This window comes from Callorhinchus milii, unplaced genomic scaffold (assembly GCF_018977255.1).
Source record: "Callorhinchus milii isolate IMCB2004 unplaced genomic scaffold, IMCB_Cmil_1.0 Scaffold2, whole genome shotgun sequence".
Lineage (NCBI taxonomy): Eukaryota > Metazoa > Chordata > Chondrichthyes > Chimaeriformes > Callorhinchidae > Callorhinchus > Callorhinchus milii.
In genome coordinates, this window is record NW_024704743.1 from 49,425,710 (window position 1) to 49,447,241 (window position 21,532).

Sequence of the window (21,532 nt, forward strand, 5' to 3'; positions counted from 1 at the left end):
AGGATTATTATTTATTATTAATCTTGCTCAAAGGGCCAGAAAAGCAGCACAGAAATATTACATATGTAAAGGTTTCTCTCTTCTGATATTGGGGCTAGTTTAAGAACAGGGCAGGTTAGATAAGATTTGCAGATCTTAACTCAACATCCCATCAGTGCTATAAATGACTTGGAAGTGTTCGATGCTTGTGGAGTCCTGCAGCTCAGTGGTTAGAGCACTCGCCGCATAAGCGAGAGACCTGGGTTCAATTCCCGGCAGGGCGAAAGGTTGGGCAAGTTTCCTTACTCCACATGCCTCTGTTTATCTAGCAGTAAGTAGGAACCTGGCTGTTAGTCAATTGGCAGATTATTTTTCCGGAGGTAATAATTCCTTAAAAAAATAATAAATTGATCACTTCAATCCACATTTGTGGGACACCGTGCGCAATTGGCTGCCACATTTCGCTCACAAAGTATATAGTCAATTCACTTAACAGTATATTCTGCGAAGCTCTTTGAGACGTCTCGAAGACGTGATAAGGCACTATATCAAATGCAAGGATTATTATTATTATTTGGGTGCTTGAAATGGGGAAGGTTCCATCATTTCGAAGCGCTAAATGACTTTCACCTTGAGATGGCAAAACTTGATATTGAAGAGGAAAAAAAGGCTTTTGCTGAAATCTGGTACATATTTCAGCTGATGAGCACAAGGGAAAACTGCACACCAAGCACAAGCACCACTCCTGGACCTGACACATCACCCGTCTTTCTTTAATAATAAATGTAGAACTGGCACCATGTAAATATTTCATCAATGCAGAGTGGATTAATGAAATATCAATATTCGGACAGGATACAGCATGAATTAAAATTCCATTATACTAATGACAGAAACCACAACAGGACAATGTCTGGGGGGAGGCAAGGGGGAGAGAAATCACAAGTTTATTGACTCATTTTGACATATGGTGTCCTTAAGCCATCTTATCTAGGAATTTGGCAAGATCCAACTGTAAAAAAAAGTCTTTTTTTTGCAGTTTTGAGCAATACCACATTTAAGTTGTATGAAAATGCAGCGTTAAGTAGTACTGAGTGCTAAAGCAACAACTGTGAACAAGAGAATGCACAAAGATGTGAATAGAGTAGAAAGATACCCAATATTTTAGGAGAACTCTTCAACTTAAGAGGGCTTTCAACAAAAGGCCAGAAGTCTCCACTTCAATATCGTTTAAAAAAGATGCTATAAAAAGTAGTCAGTGCTCCAAGCCACTATCATGTGTGAATATTATTATTATTATGGGCACTATATAAATGCAAGCTGTTGTTGTTATGGCACAACACTGAAATTAGTATTTTTTGTGGTAACTTATGCAATACTATTTTTGCTCACTCAAGTACCCCACAATGTTGAATATATTCCAGTGCGGATAAAAAATTTAAAGTAAATAAGTACAAATCCTTGCATATGTCAATGACATCTTGACAGAACTTCACAAAGATGATGGGGATCACCAAGCAAGGAGGAAAGGAGGGCATCTTGACAGAACTGACGGTCAGATACATTTTAAGATGGTTGTCAAGGAAATAAAGGCAGAGATTTGGGGGAAGGTACTTTCCAGAAAATGTCTCAGAATGTTAGTAGCAAATTTCAGTTCTGCACAACCACAGGTACACAATTAGACCTACAATGTTCACAATAAGCTTGCGATCATAAATGGCCCTTGGAACAGACAACAATAATATCTTGGCCACATTGTAGGGAGCACAGTCAGCAGCAAGGCCACCCAAAAGAAACAGTCCACAGTGCAGACTGGATGCTCAGGAAGGGTTACACCCATGACCTTTCAAAATGATTTACTTTTCACTATGGTGGGAGGATTACACATCTGACTGTATATCAAAGAATTCTTTTTTTAAAAAAACATTTTTAAAAAAACACCGAGAGCGTGGATGCAACAAAGATCGGCCCTGAAAGTGCTCACTGTGGTGATTCGCAGCTCTCGTGGCCTCTGCGTGCTTTCCCATTATCAACATAGGCATCGAAGATTTAAAAATTCCCTAGTCTCACAATGTCTACCAATAACTGCATTGAGTCAATGCCAGACAATTAAGATCTGTTTCACTACCAGAGTATATTAGTCAGAGGAATTTAGCTTCATGCTTACTGGAAATGCCACAGGCTACAGCATTAATCTAGTTGATTTAAAGAGAATGCCCAAATCTCCTTAGGGTACAAGCTTATGAATTTCATACATCACAAGTTTTTTTTAAAACATTAGGGATTTTCACTACACTGTTGATTCATTTACAATAATAAATAATGATTCATTTACAATAATAAAGAATAATTCTTGCACGCCCACCAAAATTACAGTCAATCCACTTTACAGTAAATCATGTGAAGCGCTTTCAAACATCTAAATGATGTGAAAGGTACTATATCAAATGCAAGGATTATGATACATAGCATCTCATCACATTGTCAAAACATCTCAAAGAGCCTCACAGTATTTACTATAAAATGTAGTTAAGGTATTTGTTAGACGAATAACATTGTAGTGACTAAACAATGTTAGTTTCCACTCATATCAAACAGAAGAGTACAAAAATCCATGATGCTTGACAAATAGCTCATCAAAGTAATTTTATAGAAAACCTGGCCAGTCACTGGGAACAGGGATTCTTCCCCTCAACTCTAACTAATGGGTAGGGTGGCCCTAAGTGGACAAGCAGTGAGAAGCTTGCCTGATAGTGCTTTCAATGGCAAGCTATGCAGTTTTAGCTGTTTAGACCCTAGTAGTAGCCCAACGCACACTCTGGTGTCCGCGTGTCTCGGTTCTTGCTAACCTTCGGTAATTTCCAAGTGAGGTGGCACACATGGAATTCTCAGTTTGTTTTGGATATCTTAAGCATGATGATGGATTTCCACATGTGTCAGCCACCCAGCCTACCAAAAAGAAATATGATTTATGAAATATAGTCTGATACAGTAATTGCAAGCCATGAGCCAAGTAAATGCATCATAAACTACTGGCATCTAACCAGCTAAACGCTTAATAACTTGCTATTGAAAGCACTACCTGGCAAAGTTCCAAGCTCTTTCAGGTGTCCTCCTGACATAAAAGGTGCTGCAGAAGTGTATATTGTATTGTATATACTTAAGTGTATAGAGTACAGAGTACGTACTCTATACACTTATCAGCTGTGTCAGCTAAAGTCAGTTGGTAGCACTTTCAGGTCAGAAAACAGTGGATTCAAGCTCTAAGTTGGAACTCTGTGTCTTGATCTAAGCTGCAATGCAGTAGTCCTGAATTCTCAAAGGTGCCATCTTTTGGATGAGATAGTAAACCGAGGTACTGTGTGCCTGTTTAGGTAGATGCTAACGATCCCAAGGTACTGACTGAGGTTCTCTTGCTGTCCTGGCCACAGACCTCCAGATTGTGTTTTTTTCCACCTGAATGTTGTCGGCGATGTGTTGATGGCAGAAATTGCTGCTACATTTGTCTTCAAAAACAGACATAAGAAGACAGTAACTATCTGTAAAGTTCTTTCCCATGTGCTATAAATCACAATTTCTTTACCAGGTCTCTTATACCGCAAATAGTATGGCAGGCCAATTATATACTCTATGCTTAGTACAAAAGAAAGTGCTAAACATTCAGAATTAAACTGCAAAATGTAATCCCTGTGGGATTTTCATGGAGTTCTTTCTCTTTTCTAAAGACAATAAACCTAGTCTGTGAACAAGGGTTTTGCAGTGAATCTGGAGACAAAGGTTTGCCTTTGTGCACGATGCAAAAGATCCTCCATTTCTGAACCACAAATTCGGCAGAGTTCTTGTATCAAAGCCTCCAAAATGGCTCAACCAATTCATCTGAAAATTAATCTCTGCTTCAAGTGACTTCAAAGATATCAACAAAAGCAGCTTGCATTATGTAGCGACCTTCTTATTGTCTCGGAGCGCTTAACAGTGGCGGAGCCTGACTCAGAGCCAGGGGAGAGGGAGAGGGAAGGTAAGCACAATCAGAAAGAAGGTGTTCAGGTTTCAAAATTTCACAGCACTGTTTCACAGCCTCCAATGGTGGCCCTGAGGCGACGAGGGATAGGCAAGAGGCCGTAAACAGCCGAACAGAGTTGGTGCGTAGTGGAGTGGGGAGTAAGCAGGTCAGAAAGGCATGGAGGTGCCAGGGCATGAAGGGTTTTGTAGACGAGTGTGAGGATCTTGAAGTCAAATGGTGCAGTCTAACGAGCCCAAGAATTAGCCTTTACAGATTTCAATGTAATTTCTGGCATTATGCAAAGTAAAATATATAAATAAAAGACCATCTCCTCCAAATGAGGAAGGTCCTGACGAAAATAAGCATCTATATCTAGAAGTCTAACAAGTATCTTTCTACTTAAAAACACATTTTGTGAGCACAATTATTTTACTATTTGTCTGGGAAGAACAGGCTTGTCATTTTCCAATTTTAATTGATTCACCGATTATTTTTTAAATTTTCTCCACTAAGGAGAAATTCCCTTTCTTATGAACAGCGATGTTATTGGAGGTGCAAAAAACAATCTTTTATCTGCAGCAGTTAACAAGAATGGCAAAATCCCTCAACAGGACTTAATAACAATCTTTGCATTTGATATAGCTCCTTATCATATCTTCTAGACGTCTCAAAGCACTTCACAGAATATACTGTAAAGGAAATTGACTGTATATTTTCTGGGCGAAACGCAGCAGCCAATTGGGCACAGCAGTGTCCCACAAGCAGTTGTAGATTGAGTGACAAAATTATTATTAGTTATTTATTTATTTTTTTGAAGGGATTATTACCCCCGGAAAAGCGATGTGCCAATCAACTAACAATCGGGTTCCTACTTACTCCTAGATGAACAGGGGCATGTGGAGTAAGGAAACTCGCGCAACTTTTTGCCCTGTCAGGAATCGAACGCTTGCGAGGCGAGTGCTCTAACCACTAATAATAATAATAACAATAATCCTTGCATTTGATATAGCGCTTTTCACGTCGGGAGGACGTCCCAAAGCGCTTCACAGAATATACTGTAAAGTGAATTGACTGTATATTTATGGGCGAACGCGGCAGCCAATTGCGCACAGCAATGTCCCACAAACAGTCGTGGATTGAAAATGAACAATTTATTATTGTTTTTTGTTTTTTTGGAGGGATTATTATTAGGCTCTGTGTGGAGTAAGGAAACTTGCCCAAGGTTTCGCCCTCTGCCTGGAATTGAACTCAGGTCTCTCGCTTGCAAAGCGAGTGCTCTAACCACTAAGCTACAGGTCTCCACATTTGTATGCAAGATTTACCACATAAAAAGATTCAGTGCTCATTGTGTGTTAATAGAGTAAATCTGCAATGGGTTTACCTTGTCCAAGGTCTCCTCCCAGGAGTGAAGATGTAGAACTGATTTTTAACTAAAGTAGATGCTACTATGCAATGTAACACCCTCAAAAATGAACTAGCAAACTCCAGATAACTCATAATTCCAAGGGGAAAAGGTTCAGTGATGAGTTATCAGGAGTGGTGAGTTAGGCATATGTATAAATATATAAATAAATGACAACATGACGACAAGCAGTAGTGACAAGTTAAGTCAGGATCGAGTTATTAGGAGTGAACTGTATCTGGTTGAAACAGTCATGAAGGTTCTAGGGATGGGTATAAACTGTTCTGTACAAATAGTCTATGGGACAAGATGACTTTTAGTTGATGACCTTTGGTGATCAGGGAGCATCAATGCAGAAACTTTTCCCCAGGATGGTGGGTGGAGTGAAGTCTACAATGACATTCTGTTTCCATGATCTGTGGAAGAAGTGGGTTTAATGGCCTTTTCATGTTCCATGCTTTCTTATGTCTGCGTTAGCAGATTTGAAGTAAATGTACCCAGAGCAATGGCCACACTTCAGATTTTACAATTTAAAGCCAGACAAAAAAAATGCTGCAAGTTGATGTGTGTAGCACGTGAGGAATTTTCAGTCACTTGATAGTTGAATGGTAATCCTTGTTCCATCTTTGGAACACTTAGCTGGCTTGTCTGCAACCTCAATGAATAGCCACGATCAAGCCTGCACTCCCACTGAATAAATGAGGTGACGAATAGGCATTTCAAAAGACTAAACAAACCAGAGTGAACAGCACAACAGAGAGAGCGAGATGAAAAAGCATGATCGATTGTTAACAGTAATTTACACAGTGTGAGCAATGCCAAGATTGGAAGCACGCTGGTAAGAACGTATGAAAAAAAACAGAAGTTGGCCATATGACATATGAGTAAGGGATCACAAGATGAAGGTTTGGTTTGGAAGTGCTCTGCAATTTTTCTCATTGAATTAGTGCCATTGTTCTGGATTATTACCCAGAACCTTTGATTTGGCCCCAAAACAGATCATTCAGTCACCAAGATTAGAAATGGTGCAGCAGTTCACTTCGAATGCAGCACATGTTTGTTATTTAACATTTTCTGATACTTCTACAGCTGCGTTGTGTGTTGCCATGACACAACCCGAATTGTACCATATTGTGTACGATAGAGGAACATTTGTTCTTTTATCCTAGGATTGTTCTCACTAACTTCCTGAAAGTTATAATATGCATACATGAACTATCACTACATACTGAAGGTTGTATGTTGTATGTTGTATGTTGAAGGGTGATCCACGAGTTATCACAACCAAATCCCATCTTTCTTGAATACCCTTAGGCATAGAAAGTGATCAGAAGTGATCAGAAGAAGGAACCTTGGTTGTTTTGTCCTCCTTTCAACCCAGAGAGAATAGTGTCAGCACTACCACACCTGAGTAACTACACAATGGATCAAACCTGGCACTTTCCTGGTAGACACAGTGCCATACCATACAATGTACTTCAATCATTGAATCTTCAGGGTACACAGGAATTTTAATCCAAATCATGGTCACTCTTCTCAGTCTATTGCATGGTCAAGCTTGTTTACCTGATTATTGGACTGAAGTGAAACCTTGTTGCCAGTCAATTGAATATTTTGTTCAATGAGCTACTATTTTATATAAACACATATTATTATTTTGTTACATTGATATCACATTAGAAACTTACAGCATAGAATGTGGCACATTCGGCTCCTTGCGTCTACACTGACTCCTTGCGTCTACGCTGACTCCTTGCGTCTACGCTGGCTCCTTGTGTCTACGCTGGCTCCTTGTGTCTACGCTGGCTCCTTGCGTCTACGCTGGCTCCTTGCGTCTACGCTGGCTCCTTGCGTCTATGCTGGCTCTTTGAAAGAGTATTTCATTCAGCCCTATTTATCTGCCTTTCCCCCATACCCCTCCACTTAGTGTGATTATAAAATATTAGCAGTTTCCTTGTGCGAAGTTTGGGATACCTTAACATGTGGGAAAGTTATTTGAAAAAGGTAGGATCTTTACTGAGAATTGTAGAGTGCATGTCTATTAATGAGACTAATCTTCGAACATGAGTTTATTATCATGCCCTCCACACACAATTTCCTTTGAAAACAGAAAATGAAGCATGATTGATCCAAAAGGTTGAAGTGAATGAGTTAAGGGGAACTACAAGAAACAGAAGATTTACAGTATGAAAAGAAGGAATGTGCAGGGGGAGGGGTGAGGAGACCTGATCAAACATACACAACATGAACTGTATAGAGACTCCAAACTCAGTCAGTTGCTTCAAGATTAAAAAAAAGCAGGACTAAAAGGATTCTGGGTTAAAGTAAATTCGGAACAGATATCAAAACTCTATTCAAAAGTGTGATTTTATCCCTTTAATTTACCAAATATGGTAATGGATGCAAGAACATTGGGCTTCATCCAAATGCAATTTGATGGGAAAGTTAACATACTTGAGAGATGATCTTTGGTCAGCTGAATAGTTTTCTCCCATGTCTGAATTTACAAACCCTCCAAAAATGCAAGGAGTTAAGCTCGGAAAGTCTCAGGTACCAATTTCTGAAGCAACCCTCACACTAAGAATACTTTCAGGTGGCTCAAAACTCAATAGCACAACTTTAGGGATGAAGAGTCAAAGTGGTGTTTCAGATTCAGCTCATATTTTGATGGGTCAAGGCCATTTAATCTGAATTTCAACATGTCTAGTTCAATCCCAAGGACAATCCTCACACTAAGGATGCTTTCAGTCCTCAGTTTATTTAATTTGCTCTCTGGCTCTCCCACCCTCCCTTAGGCATTTAACTTTTTTCCCCCCCTCTACAAGAGTATAGTTCTATAGGTGTCAGCTACTTGGGCAAGTTACCAGAAGGCAGCAATTATTCATGTACAAGCCCTGACAGACTGTGACTGCCGGCAGGCTATTTGACAGCTGGAGGGGATGGGAGTGGGGGGGGGGGGGGGCTTCTTACCAGATGTCGAGTAATTAGTAGAGGGAACTTGACCAATCTGTCTCTCCCTAACAAAGATGTGAATGCCAAATGTGGTTCCCCTACTAGCGACATTCTGACTCAACAAAAATATTGAGGAGGGTTTGAAAAACAGGGCAAAATTAAAAATCAAACCCACAACTGAATTACTGCTGCTCAGATATTTCTTCATTTCACAAGAGTAATCATGATTACGCATTTTGGGCCTCTCTCCTTCACCCCCCCCCCCCCATATCACCACCCCCTCCCCCCACCACCTAAAAATTAAGAAACCTCCCAGCAGGTTGGTTGAAAGCACTTTGAGACATCTTCCCACCGTGAATAGCGCTGTATACCCATAAGTTGTCATAATTACTAGAATGCTTCAGAGATTTTTAGAAGTCAGAGAATAGTCTGAAGAGTTGAAGATCTGCACACATGCAATCCACTTTCTAATCTCAAAACACGCTGAGTGACAAAGACCCACGTGAACCCTTCACTCCAGCTTTGCATTCCAGGTGACAAAATAATAAACTATTTTCTTACAAATGTTATGGGAGCAACCCCAAGGCCAAAAATAAACAGCCGAACAGACCTTATGCAATGAACCAAAGAAATTTACAAAAGGAGGCTATTCAGGCCATTGTGTCTGTGCTGGCTCTTTTAAGAACAATCCTTTCGATCGCATTTACCTGCCCCCATACTCCAGATCTTACTCCCTTTTAGGTATTTATCTAGTCCTCTTTTGAAAACTAATACGGATTCTGTCTCAACCATCCCTCCTGACAGGGCATTCCATATCCTAACTAATCGATGCATGAAAAAAAAACTTTCCTATCCTCCCCATTTACCCTTTTGCTAGTTATCTTAAATTGATGTCCTCTAGTCACTGACTCATCGACCACAAAGGAGGGGGTGTTGAAAGAGAAAGTTATATCAAAGATGGGTTGTGATTAATTTCCTACCTATTCGAGTACTGAATCAGTTAAACACTTATCAACTCTTATGAACAAACTAGAAACAAGTCACCATATCTGTATTCAAATTTTCTCTCCAGTTAAGAACATAAGAAAATAAGAATTGGGAGCAGGAGTAGGCCATTCGGCCCCTCGAGCCTGCCCTCTATTCGATAAGATCATGGCTGATCTTCAGACCTAACTCTAATTACCTGCCCTATCTCCATATCCCCTAAACCCTCTATTTTTTAAAAATCTATCATTTTCATGCCGATTAATTTTCAATGCTAAATTATCAAATAATACCATTAAAAAGCCTATATAATATTTTACAGTAATGAAGTCTTCAACATAACCCGCAACGAGCCATTCACTAAGATAATTCCTCTGATGGTTGAAAACAAAGCTGTTCAAAATTAAGAAAATGCATGATTTAGTTCACTAGCAACTACTACAAACTAAACCTGTGCTATGCAACCCATTTACCGACAACAGTGTTGCTCTGGCTATTTATAAAAAGTAAAGAATTGATCTCACAAATGCCCAATATTTAAAGCAGAAGCTGCATTTACAAAAAAGCAAACTTCAAAAGCACAAATTTCGCTGTCTGTCTGCTGATTGACCATAAATGCAGACTGGGTGCATCAGATGACTATAGTATTCTCTCAAAGAAGGCTGAAAGTACAGCATAGTGTCTAGACAAACTGTTCTTTTTTTTAAGAGCAGTTATAGGATTGTCTATAAATTAGTCAACAGATTTGTATTTAAACGTTTTCCAGTTAAGCGACGCATTTAGTAAAATTCAACATTCAGTCTCATCATTACTGTAAAGCAGTGGGGGCCAACCAATGGCCCACAGGAGCGTCAAGAAGAAGCCGCCGAACATTTGCACTAGTTTAGGGAAATATGTTAAATCAATGTTTTGTATCCAGTAGCTACTGAGTAGCGAGATTTAAGGGGTGGTCATAAATCAAGAAATAGTCAATCGATAAAGAAATTTTTGGTTGGCCAACCAAAAAGGATGGCCACCACTTATGTAAAGCAATGCTTCTTTTAAAATTAAGAGTAGTTACTGTATTTCTATACATCTAAATGTTATTACCTGAATTACAACTGCTGTCTAAATGATTCCTTCTGCCCAGGCACAAATTTTACCATATTTATAATCCCATTTATCACTTCCACATCATGTGCAGCTCAGCTACTGTAGCATTGTGCATTTTACACCAAATGCATTGAGGTAAATATATAGGGTGTCCAAAACAGCATTTCTTCATACTAGTATGCACAGATATTGAGATAAGGTCGAGCTCTTCGGCATAGCAAAGCACCCACTCAAAGAGAAGACACACTGGGATAAAGTCACTATGTGGTACTGCAGAGTACAGGCTTCAAGAACATTTTTTTTAACAACCCATTGATTTTGATATAGTCATTAATTCTTTATCATACACACGTCAACTTTCAAACTTCTGGCAAATATCAAATAATTCTACTGTAACTGCAATTCTGAAAAAAATCTTAAGGAAACATTCCGTTTGGAAAAAAAGTATATTTGGAAACTTTTCTGGTCTTTACACAGCTGCAAAATGTGTTGGATTTCTTCCAAGGTGTTTCTAAATAAACTCTTTGAGTGATACCTTTGCTGTCTCTCTAGGTTAACTTTTATGAAGATGCCAACTTTTTTTTAAAAAAACTAAACCAAATGCACAACCAGTTTCGATAAACAAAAGTGTTGTAAGATCAACCGTATTCAAGGAAGAATTCAGACAAATACAGCAGATAAAAAGGTAAACAAAAATAGCTTACTGATTGAATCTATGGTTTTATATGGCAAAAAACAGGCTACACCACATCCAAAAACAAGAAGATCTCACAGACAGACTGAATACAATCAAACAGCAGATGTAGGCGTTTCATGGGCTGTTGCACTGAGTAGGTGGCTTGCATCTTCCTACACTTTCTCTCTCTCGCTCACTCACTTCCAGGTATTTTATTTGTTTAAAAAAAAAGTATCAGCAACTATGTATCTCAACACCTGTGCATTCCTCTGAGACTTCAGACAGATAGACAGACACACACACACCTACGTATTCTCCAACCTGTATCAACCCCCACCACCCACTGCTACTTTCCCACAAAACCACTATGTTCAGCAGCAACACCCAAATCAATCTTACACAAATCGCTCTCTCCTATATTAGACATTATTGATGCCAAGTCACATACTTTATATTCAACATGAACGAACAGCCTTCGAAAGATAATTTGATTAATACAGAAAAATTACCTGATGTGAATTGAAATTCAGAATTATGTGGTCAGTGAAACACAAAAGGTTATGGAACAAAATTGTCACACAACAGTTAAGGTTTTCTGTTCTTTAGGACCCTTTTCAACTCTGAGCACCATAGACAAACTCATTTATTCGGACACGAACAGGCTGCAAGGACAAATGACAGCATGCACCTCTTGTTTCTTAGAACATTAATAATCGTTGCATTTAACAAAGAGCATCATCAAACTGAAACATTTCAAAGTGTTTCAGAGTTTTCTGTAAAGTACAGTGACTTGATTGATTTGTAAGCAAACATGGCAGACAATGTGTTCACAGCAATGTCCCACCAACAGACATGAAATGAACGGCCCACTTGTTTTAAGTGGGGAATTGTTGGGACAGGAAACCATGATAAACTCCCTTTTCATTTTGAATCATGTCCTGGGATCCTGAATATGCATCTGAACAGACAGATGAGACCTTGTTGTAATGTTCTTATGCTATTTTCAATTCAAAGAATGATCTCTGTTATTCTAGTCTAGAGTCTGGGGTTTTCCACTACCTCAAAATTTATGTTTAAAGTTAGTTTTCATGCCAAGTTGTTTTTATCTCAAACAGAAATGAGAAGAAAGGAGGCGAAAGCTTTTATAATTTAAAAAAAGATTCAAAGGTGACCATTGCATTTTCCAATGTTATTTCCATAAGCCCAGATGCAAAAAACACATTGTGGTCCACATAATATCAATAATAATTGATCATTTGTTAACTTTCATCAACAACTCATACATTAAGCACTTTGAAACATTTAACTATGTGAAAGCCACTTTAACCTTCAATCCTGTTCCAAAATCCATTAATATTTTTAAACTGAAAAGTGCATGCATGAATGTTAAACATGGACAAAATTAAGCTTAGCTCTGATATTTAGCACAATGGTAGAACTTACTGATCCACTCAGTGTGTGGGTTATCCATCAAGGAGGGATATTTGAATGAGGTACCAGAGTTGCCAGCACCCCTCTCTAACATGAGCAACACCTTAACAAGAGGGAACACATTTGAGAGTATGTGTGCGTGTGCATGTGAGCGTGTGTGTGTGTGTGTGTTTGGGGGGGGAGGGGGGGGGGGGGAGAGTTGTATACACCAAAGGTGTTTTAAACTATTTGAAAGAACAGCAAATAAACATATTTTTCATGTTTATAAACTAAGAAAACAATGTCTTATGCATAGTCTTTCTAAAAAAACAACTTCAGCCCCCTCAAATTCCGAAAATAGATCCCTAAACCTCACACTAACAGAGAAAAATAAATCTATTTGGTGACTCAGATTGTAGTACAGTAATGTGAGGCTCATGCTTTGTTTACATTTAGGTGGTCAGTCAGCCACGTGGGTATGATCCTCTGACAGCTCCCTGCTGTCTTAGTCACACTCACTCACAGCTGGCCGACTGACTACTCCAAAAACGTAAATAAAAGCGGTCGACTAGAACTCAGCATTGAAAGCATAATTAGATATGGAGTTAAAACCCATGCTTCTAATCTCAACAGAAACGATGCAAATAAAAGCACACCAGACTGGTAAATTCTCGCATTGGAGTATAAAAACCTTGCAAACCTAGATACCAAAGTAAAACTAAAAGGAAGAGCCCCAAATCCATCATAGCTCAATAACTATTTTGCACCTCTCCTTCAGCCAGTTCACACTCCCCTTTCAAGCACATTTCACCTACAAAATACATAGTCAATCCACTTTACACAATATCTGTGAAGCGCTTCAATAATAATAATTTGAGACATCTCAGCAACGTGATAAAGAGCTATATCAAATGCAAAGATTATTATTATGACACACACATACACATTGTTGTCAAAATATTGTAGTTGAAGATTAAGAGTTCAGCTGTTCCTCTCTCTATGGCTCAGTAGGTGGCTCTTCCATTTACGGGCAGATGGCCATGTCAGGAGGACATGGGCTCATTGTCTAGTCTGATACTCCAGTGTATTAATGTACTGGGATAAGGTTTTAAACCAAGGATCTATCGCAGTGATGGCCAACCTTTTCGGTCAGCCAACCAAATACGTTTTCTTGATTGAATATGGCAGAATTCAAGAATTCTAAAAAAAATGCAGGTTCTTTCCTTTCATTATTTTTAAACTTTGGCCATCAGATGTATAAACAATTTTTAAAATAAAGTTGTTTATGAGAGGTAGCTTTGGCACATCATAGAACTTTACAGCAGCGCGGTAGCCATTTGGCTCATCATGCTGGCTCTCTTTGAAACAAGGATACAGTCAGTTCCATTTCCCTGCCTTTTCCCCATACCCCTATAAATTATTTCTTTTTAGATATCTATCTAGTTTCTTCTTGAAAGCTAATATGGATCCTGCCTCGACCACCACATAAGGTTTGTTGGAAGTGCATTCCACATCCTAACAATCATTTACATGTAGAAAAGCTGTCTTCCAAACACAGATCTTATCAAAAGACTTCTGAAAATCCATATACAGCACATCCACAGCATTACTTTTATTTATTCTCTCGGTTAATTCATCAAACAATTCTTAAGATTTGTCGAGCATAACTTGTTTTAACAAATTCATCCCAATTGTGGTTAGCCAACCCATGCATTTCTAATTGATTATTAATATTATCCATACAAAGATCTCTAAAAGTTTGCCCATAAGAATATTAGCTGCAGGATTTCTAGTCAGCTCTCATAACATATGCCAGGTTTATTCCAGGGTGAGAGATCTCATTTTATCTCCTATTCATATGAATTTGTTTTCCAACACACAACAATGGCAACTTGCACTTATATAGTGCCCACCACTAAGGGTAGCGTTTCAGAGCGCTTAACAGCGGCGGAGCCTGACTCCAGGCCGGGGGAAGGTGGCCGTAAGCACGGTCTAAGAGAAAAGTTTTCAAGCGGGACTTGAAAGAGGGGAAAGAGGGAGCAAGGCAAAGGAATTGAGGGAGAGTGTTCCAGAGTTTCGGTACGGAGTTTGGTTCGGGTTAGTATGCGGAGGGCAGAGTTTTGAATCAGATGGATCTTTTCAATGGTGGAGTTAAGGAGACTGGCGAGGACTGTGTTTGAGTAATCCAAGCGGGAGATGACAAATATATGCACGAGAGTTTCGGCTACTTTTGGGGTAAGGTACAGTCAGAGGCGGGCAATGTGGTGGAGGTGGAAGAAGGCGATCCTGGTCAGGGACCTAATGTGGAGGAGGAAGGACAAACTGGAGGTCAAACTGGACACCTAGGTTGCGCACTGGTTCGGTGAGTGTGAGGGAGAGCCCAGGGAGGTTGAGGAGCTTAGATCCGCAGGAGTGAAGACCTTGACAGGAGCCAAGGAGTATGGCTTCCCTCTTGTCCATATTCAGCTGCAGGAAGTTTACACTCATCCAGGCCCTGATGTCTGCCAGACAAGCTGATAAAACATCGGCGGACCTGGACGTGGTACTGGAGGAGCCAAAGTAGATTTGTGTATCATCCGCATACATGTGGATAACATCGCCCAGAGGGAACATATAGATAAGGAAAAGAAGAGGGCCAAGGATGGAGCCCTGGGGTACCCCGCAGGTGACTGGGCGGGGGTGGGAAAAGAAACCATTTGCCGAGATGAAATGAAAGCCAGCAGGGGGGAGAGGAGAGGGAGTTGAGTGACCAGCTGCTGGGTCGGGACGTGGTCGAGGCAGCAAATGGTGAACTTCATCCGGGTGATTGTGGTTGAGGGAGAGGAGGGAGAAATGGGGGCAAAGGAGTGTAAGGAGGGAGGAATGTCAGGAGTCGTGGCAGAGGCAGAAGTCAGTGTGGATGGTCTGGGTGGGGTGGAAGAGGACATGGTGGGGTGGGGGGGAGAAGAGGATGATGTAGCCAAGCGGATGTTTTCAATTTTTGAGGACCTCTTCGCACTTGGCATTTGATGTGTTACTACCTTTCTCACAGATGCCAATTCATAAAATGGGAATCAGAGCCATGCAAATCCTCCATCTGTTGAGCAGTGACATAATTAATGGGCTTTCAGAAATAAACAAAACCCATTGCACAGATATGCAAATGTTACAGAACTTTTTTTAAAAAAATTTTCACTCACATCACGTTTCTACATAACAGGCTGTATGCAAAAGAGACACAGAAGTCAAGGAAACACTCAAATGTCCAATATCATGTTTCGCATGGGATCACCTGATACAAACTAAGTCCACATAGTTGTATATATAGTTTATTTGACTTTTTGCTGGATTAGTGGATAAAGGCACCAACAAACAAAGCTACACACAAAGTGACAAAAAAGTAAAGGAAATAAATCCTACAGTCCTTTCCTTCAATAGTCTAGGTTGACTTGAGTATGGGGAAAGAAAAGAGCACTACATTGTCAGAGTTGCTATTCTTCTGATGAGATGCTAAACTGAGGTCCAGTCTGTCTCTTCAGGTAAACTGCAAATACAGTCAAACATTTACGTTCTGTGGGCAGCATCCAAGACGAATGAGGTGCTTTAGTAGAGGGTTGATCACTTTAGTTGAACACTGCTCAACTGGTCAGGTGGCAGCAGCCCACGGAACATTTCAGGACAATATTTCTTGGAAAAATTTAAGCTTCTCCGTCTTTGAATTAAGAGTTACAAAGGTTCCATTCATTTTCAATTCTAAAGGAAACGGAGTTTCATGCCTTCCTGTTCCATTTGCTAATGAAAACATCCACTTCTACAACAACAAACACAAACCAGCTCATGCAGTTTTTAGAAACTGGTCCTGATCAGGTCACAATTCGACAAAATCTCTGAATCTCACCTCCTAGAAAATTACTAGACTTTACTGTAAATCTTGATAAACCGTTTTTAGCTGACTTACCCATATTAAATGCAATTATTATTATTAATAAAATTAACATACAGATCAAGAACACAATAAAAAAGCTTGATGAACAGAAAAAGCTTGGAACACATCTCTTTGTTTGATTACCTGGAGACTAGAGGATTAGAGCACAAAGCATTATGTCTCCACTTTCTACAAAATGAAATTGAGCAACATCTATGCAACCTAAGCCTTTGGACGAGTACATTTTCTTAAAAAGTTGACTTGCTTGCACAAATATCACTGCATTTCCTATGTATAACACATTATATTTTCTCTCTTTTGTTAGTACTGTATTTATATATTTTTAAAATAAGAAGAGCTGTGAAATCTGATCAAAAACATCAGGTCCAAAATGGAAAACGTTGCACCAGTGTTTTGTTTGAGCCCTTGGTAATTAATTGGACATATGGAGTTTAGGAGAATATCCTTTCTTTTTAAGCAAAATCAAAAGTAGTCACAAAGCAGGGAATATATTTTAAAAATTGAAGTAATGATTTGAAATAAGTAGGCTTGATAGGTTTGTAAGAACCAAAAGATTAAACAGTTGTTGTATTTACATATTGTGTGCATACTGGCACTTTGGATTATTCAATTGCTTTACAAGGATCAAACATCCAAGGAAGCAAATTCAAGACACGGAATGCATCAAAGCTAAACGTCCTGCCTTCCTTTGGAAAGTTAATAAGAATTTCAGCACCTGCAATAATTTTGATCAAAGACACTGCCTGAAAGACTAGATGTTTTGTTACATATAATATACAACATATCAACTACTGTATTTACTCAAACCATGAGGCTAATCCAGATGAACCCAGAGGTGTTTACAACTGTTAATCATTTACCGCATTTTCACAGCGCAGATCCAGATTAGCAATTAATTTAAAGTAAACAGGACTGAGGAAGTTTGAATGACCAATAAGATGAACCCTTTAAATTTGCTGTTATTGTGGATTTTTATAAAAAGAAATGCATTAATAAAATGTTACTCAAAGGCACAAGTTAGACCAAAAGACAACAAGGGCAACATCTTCCATTCTTGATCGTCAATAAATTTATTCTTAGCAGTACATAAGTTTGATCTGATAAATAATATGAATGGTCGTTATAGGACGATCCAATGCCGACAGATGTTTTCATATGGAGAAGGAAAGATGAGAGAGGGGATAATGATTTACACAAATGAGGTGGAGCTATAATCTGCCACTGCACATATGCTGGAATTGTAGTTCAGATGATTAATACCCAGACCCAATTTTGTGCTGGTTTAACAAGCGCAGATAATTAAAATGGAAGCTAAGTGAAATATAAAACACAACAAAAAGCTTAAGTCAGACAAACAGTCCTATGCACATTTTTACAATTAAATTTCATGATGTGCAGACTGTATTAGCTAACAGATATTCCTTCAGTTTCTGGAAATGGCCATTTCCATTTAGCATAAGATTCTGCATTTAAAAGTCCAACAATTAAACTCCGACAGCAACAAATGTCTCAAGTTAATTCAAATAAGAGGCCCTAATAACATTTACCCTCATGTACCTTGTTAGAGAAGTTTAGTGAATCAGAATGCATTTCACCTTAGCTTCAGTCCAAGGGTTAACTTGTGGATTACATTTTCTGTTTATGAAATGATAGAATAATCATTTTTTAAACACTAAAGAGTGTATTTTACTTAAAAATGCAAACCTTCGCTGATTAAATGTAAAAATTGCTCAAACGCTCTAAATTACAACAACAACTTGCATTTATACATCATCCTTCACACTGGATAGTGTCTCAGAGCACTACCAGGCATGCAAAACATAGCGAACATTGCAAAATGTTTCAGCCAGAAGTGAATCATGAACTCCTAAGAAAATAACTGTGGAACCTGTAAACCATGTAAAACTGGTCATTGACTGCAAGCACTACTGATGGTAGTTAACGACTGTCCAGACACTGGATATTGATCAGACAAGTTCTTGACAAATCTTGGAGACTAATTAGTGCTATATTCCGTCAATCGTCATTGTATAACATATTGCCGACCACAGAAACAGACCAGACCAAACTTTTACATGAACCCAATGAGGTAATCACTCCTGGTTCTCATACTGAGAGTAGCACGTGGGTGATAATAATATATCTTGCACGTGGAGTGCCTGTCTGTCATTGGGTTACAGTGGCAGAGTGATTCATACTCCCGTATATAGATATACAGGAGTAAAAAGCACTGTAATCTACATAAATAGCTGCAATATAAACAATAGCAGAAATGTTCCTGCGGAAGTTATTCAACACAGTTCAAACAATTTCACAAGAATTGAATAGAAATGGAAGAGAGCTGAAGTGTTCCAAGTCTGAGTGGTTTAAAAGTCGACCGAATATCTAACGAAACAAATATTTGTCTTTTTCAACAAGTCAAAAGGAAGCGTTGCATAAAGAATTATGAAATGATACAATAATCAACAATGCTTCCCCCAACACACACAAGATATTTGCATAGATCGTTTTTAAAGGTAGGCAGACACAGAACGAGATGTACAAAAAACAAGATACAACGCATGCATGAACATTTTTCTTTAGAAAAACACACAGGTATTGAAATGATGTAGGTGTATTTTTCTGTTTAGCTGCCCACGAGAAAAAAAGTGGACAAATAAGAAAAAAATATAGTGGGTGATACAAGTGGGCAAGTAAGCGAGTAGATGAGTAGGTGGGCATGCAAGCAAATAAGACTGTGGGCGTTGTAGGTGGGCTGGCAGGTAAGCAGGCTGATGGTGGGTGATGTAGGTGGGTTGGGTAAAGCAAACCGATGCGTAGGTGGAAGATAAGAAAAATAAACATAGGGTGATGCAGATGGGCAGATAGATTAACTGGAAAAAAAAGCAAACGCATACACATGGGGGAGACAGACAGCTCCCTCTCACACACACTGGGCAATGGGTTCCTTACACATATAGCGCTATAGGTACTCTATATACACACACACACATACACACACACACACATAGGGCAATGGGTACCCTATACACACACACACACACATAGGGCAATGGGTACCCTATACATACACACACACACACAGGGCAATGGGTACCCTACACACACACATAGGGCAATGGGTACCCTACACCCACACACTCGGGCAGTGGGTGCCCTGCACACACTCGGGCAGTGGGTGCCCTGCACACACTCGGGCAGTGGGTGCCCTGCACATACCCAGTCTCCATTGGCGCTGATCCAGTTGGCCAGGCTGCTGTCCAGGTAGGCGGTCATCCAGGCGGCGATGCTGTCCACCAGCGGGGCCATGTCCCTCCTCTTGCAGCTCTCCACGCACAAGGTGCCGCCGAAGACGAAGAAAGCCACGATGCGGCCCCAGTTGATCCCATCTCGGAACAGCTCCTCGGCCACAGCGTCGAAGCGGCTGCGGGCGCCGTCCGGCTCAAAGCGCATCTGCAGCGCGATGTCGGCGAACTCCTGCTGGTACTGCCGCTCGAAGCTGTCGCCCACCTCCCGCAGGACACGGTGCAGCTTCTCCAGGGCGGCCGAGGCGGGGGCGGGGGCCGGGGCCGGGGCCGGGGGGGTGCTGGTGTGCGGGGAGTCGGCAGCGCTGCCCAGAGCCTCCTCCCACACATAGCCGTGCCGGGACACACGGTAATACAGGTAGTGAAACACCAGCTCACGGCTCTCGTAGGACATGGCTGCAAACCAGCCCCGGAGACCAGTCAGCAAACACTTCCCAACTCAGCACCAGCACAGCATCCTCACCCACCACAGCCTCTCTCTGTCTGTCTGTCTGTCCGTCTCTCTGTCTGTCTCTCTGTCTCTCTCTCTCGATTTCTCTCTTTCTCTCTCTGTCTCTCTCTCTCTCTTCTCTTCTTTCTCTCTTTCCCTCCTTTCTCTTCACACACACACACACGCACACACAAACCTGGTGGCAAATACCAAGCTCGTCCAAAACAAACCCAAACTCTTCCAATCCCCAAACTAAAACAATATATATATATGTATTATATATATATATATATATATGTATTGAAAGGAGTAAAGTGTTAGGCTTTTTTTTTTGGGAGGGAATCTCTTGCTGTGGTCCGGTTTAGCTGAGCTCGAGGTCTCCAAACACCATCCTTTCCTTCCTCCCCCCCACCCCCACCCCCACCCCACCCACACCTCTCTCACCTTCTCTTTTAAAACATCCCCGGTTTTCCTTTCGGAAGGAAAGGGGAAAAAAAAAACAAAATTCCCGGTAAAATGCCCTCTCGGTTTTGAGAGCGGTCGGGATCAAAGGAAGATTGCTCCGGTTTCCTCCTCCTGTGGCTCTCGGTGTACATCCAAAGCCTTGTCCTTTGGCTGCAAATCGCTCTTCTTCAACTGCACAATTTCTCAACCCCCCACTTGGCTCTCTATGTGCGAGTCTCCAGCATCGCTGTAGCATTGAACCATCAGCTCCTTCAGAAAGAGACAGAGAGAAGAAAATCAGCTCCACCGAGTTACACATATACTGTATGTATATATATATATATATAAGCGAGAGAGAGAGAGAGAGAGCGCCTCCCTCTCTGCTACACAAGGATGAGGGTTTGGTTTCCAGGCTGAGCTGCTGGGACAGGACAGGCTCTTACTGCAGTTGCTGGTAACCTCAGGTGGTCGCGACTCCAGCAGCGAGTTACTCAATCACTCACTCACTCAGTCAGTGACTGAGCTGCTCCCGCGCTCTGGTTTCTCTCCCTCCCCTTTCACACACCCCCTCCCTCCCCACACACACCCCTCCTCCCCACACACACCCCTCCCTCCCCACACACACCCCTCCCTCCCCACACACACCCCTCCCTCCCCACACACACCCTCTCCCTCCCCACACACACTCCCTCCCCACACACACTCCCTCCCTCTCCTTCCACACACCCCTCCCTCCCCACACACACTCCTCCCTCTCCTTCCACACACCCCTCCCTCCCCACACACACTCCTCCCTCCCACACACACTCCTCCCTCCACCACACCCCTCTCCCACACACCCCCTCCCTCCCCACACACACCCCTCCCTCCCCACACACACCCCTCCCTCCCCACACCCCTCCCCCACACACCCCCTCCCCCCCACACACACTC

General features: G+C 40.9%; 1 protein-coding gene and 1 non-coding gene across 2 annotated transcripts in view; one reads left to right on the forward strand and one right to left on the reverse strand.

The window, feature by feature from the left end:
* bcl2a (BCL2 apoptosis regulator a) overlaps positions 1 to 20,220 on the reverse strand; it is a 69,625-nt gene extending 49,405 nt beyond the window's left edge. Inside the window, exon 1 of the mRNA XM_007900541.2 lies at positions 19,640 to 20,220. Coding sequence (XP_007898732.1) covers positions 19,640 to 20,119 — 480 coding nt within the window. The 5' untranslated portion in view covers positions 20,120 to 20,220. The remainder of the gene's footprint in view (positions 1 to 19,639) is intronic.
* Positions 192 to 263, forward strand: trnam-cau. Its single transcript has one exon. It is a non-coding gene; the product is annotated as a tRNA-Met (tRNA).
* Positions 20,221 to 21,532: the final 1,312 nt, after the last annotated feature.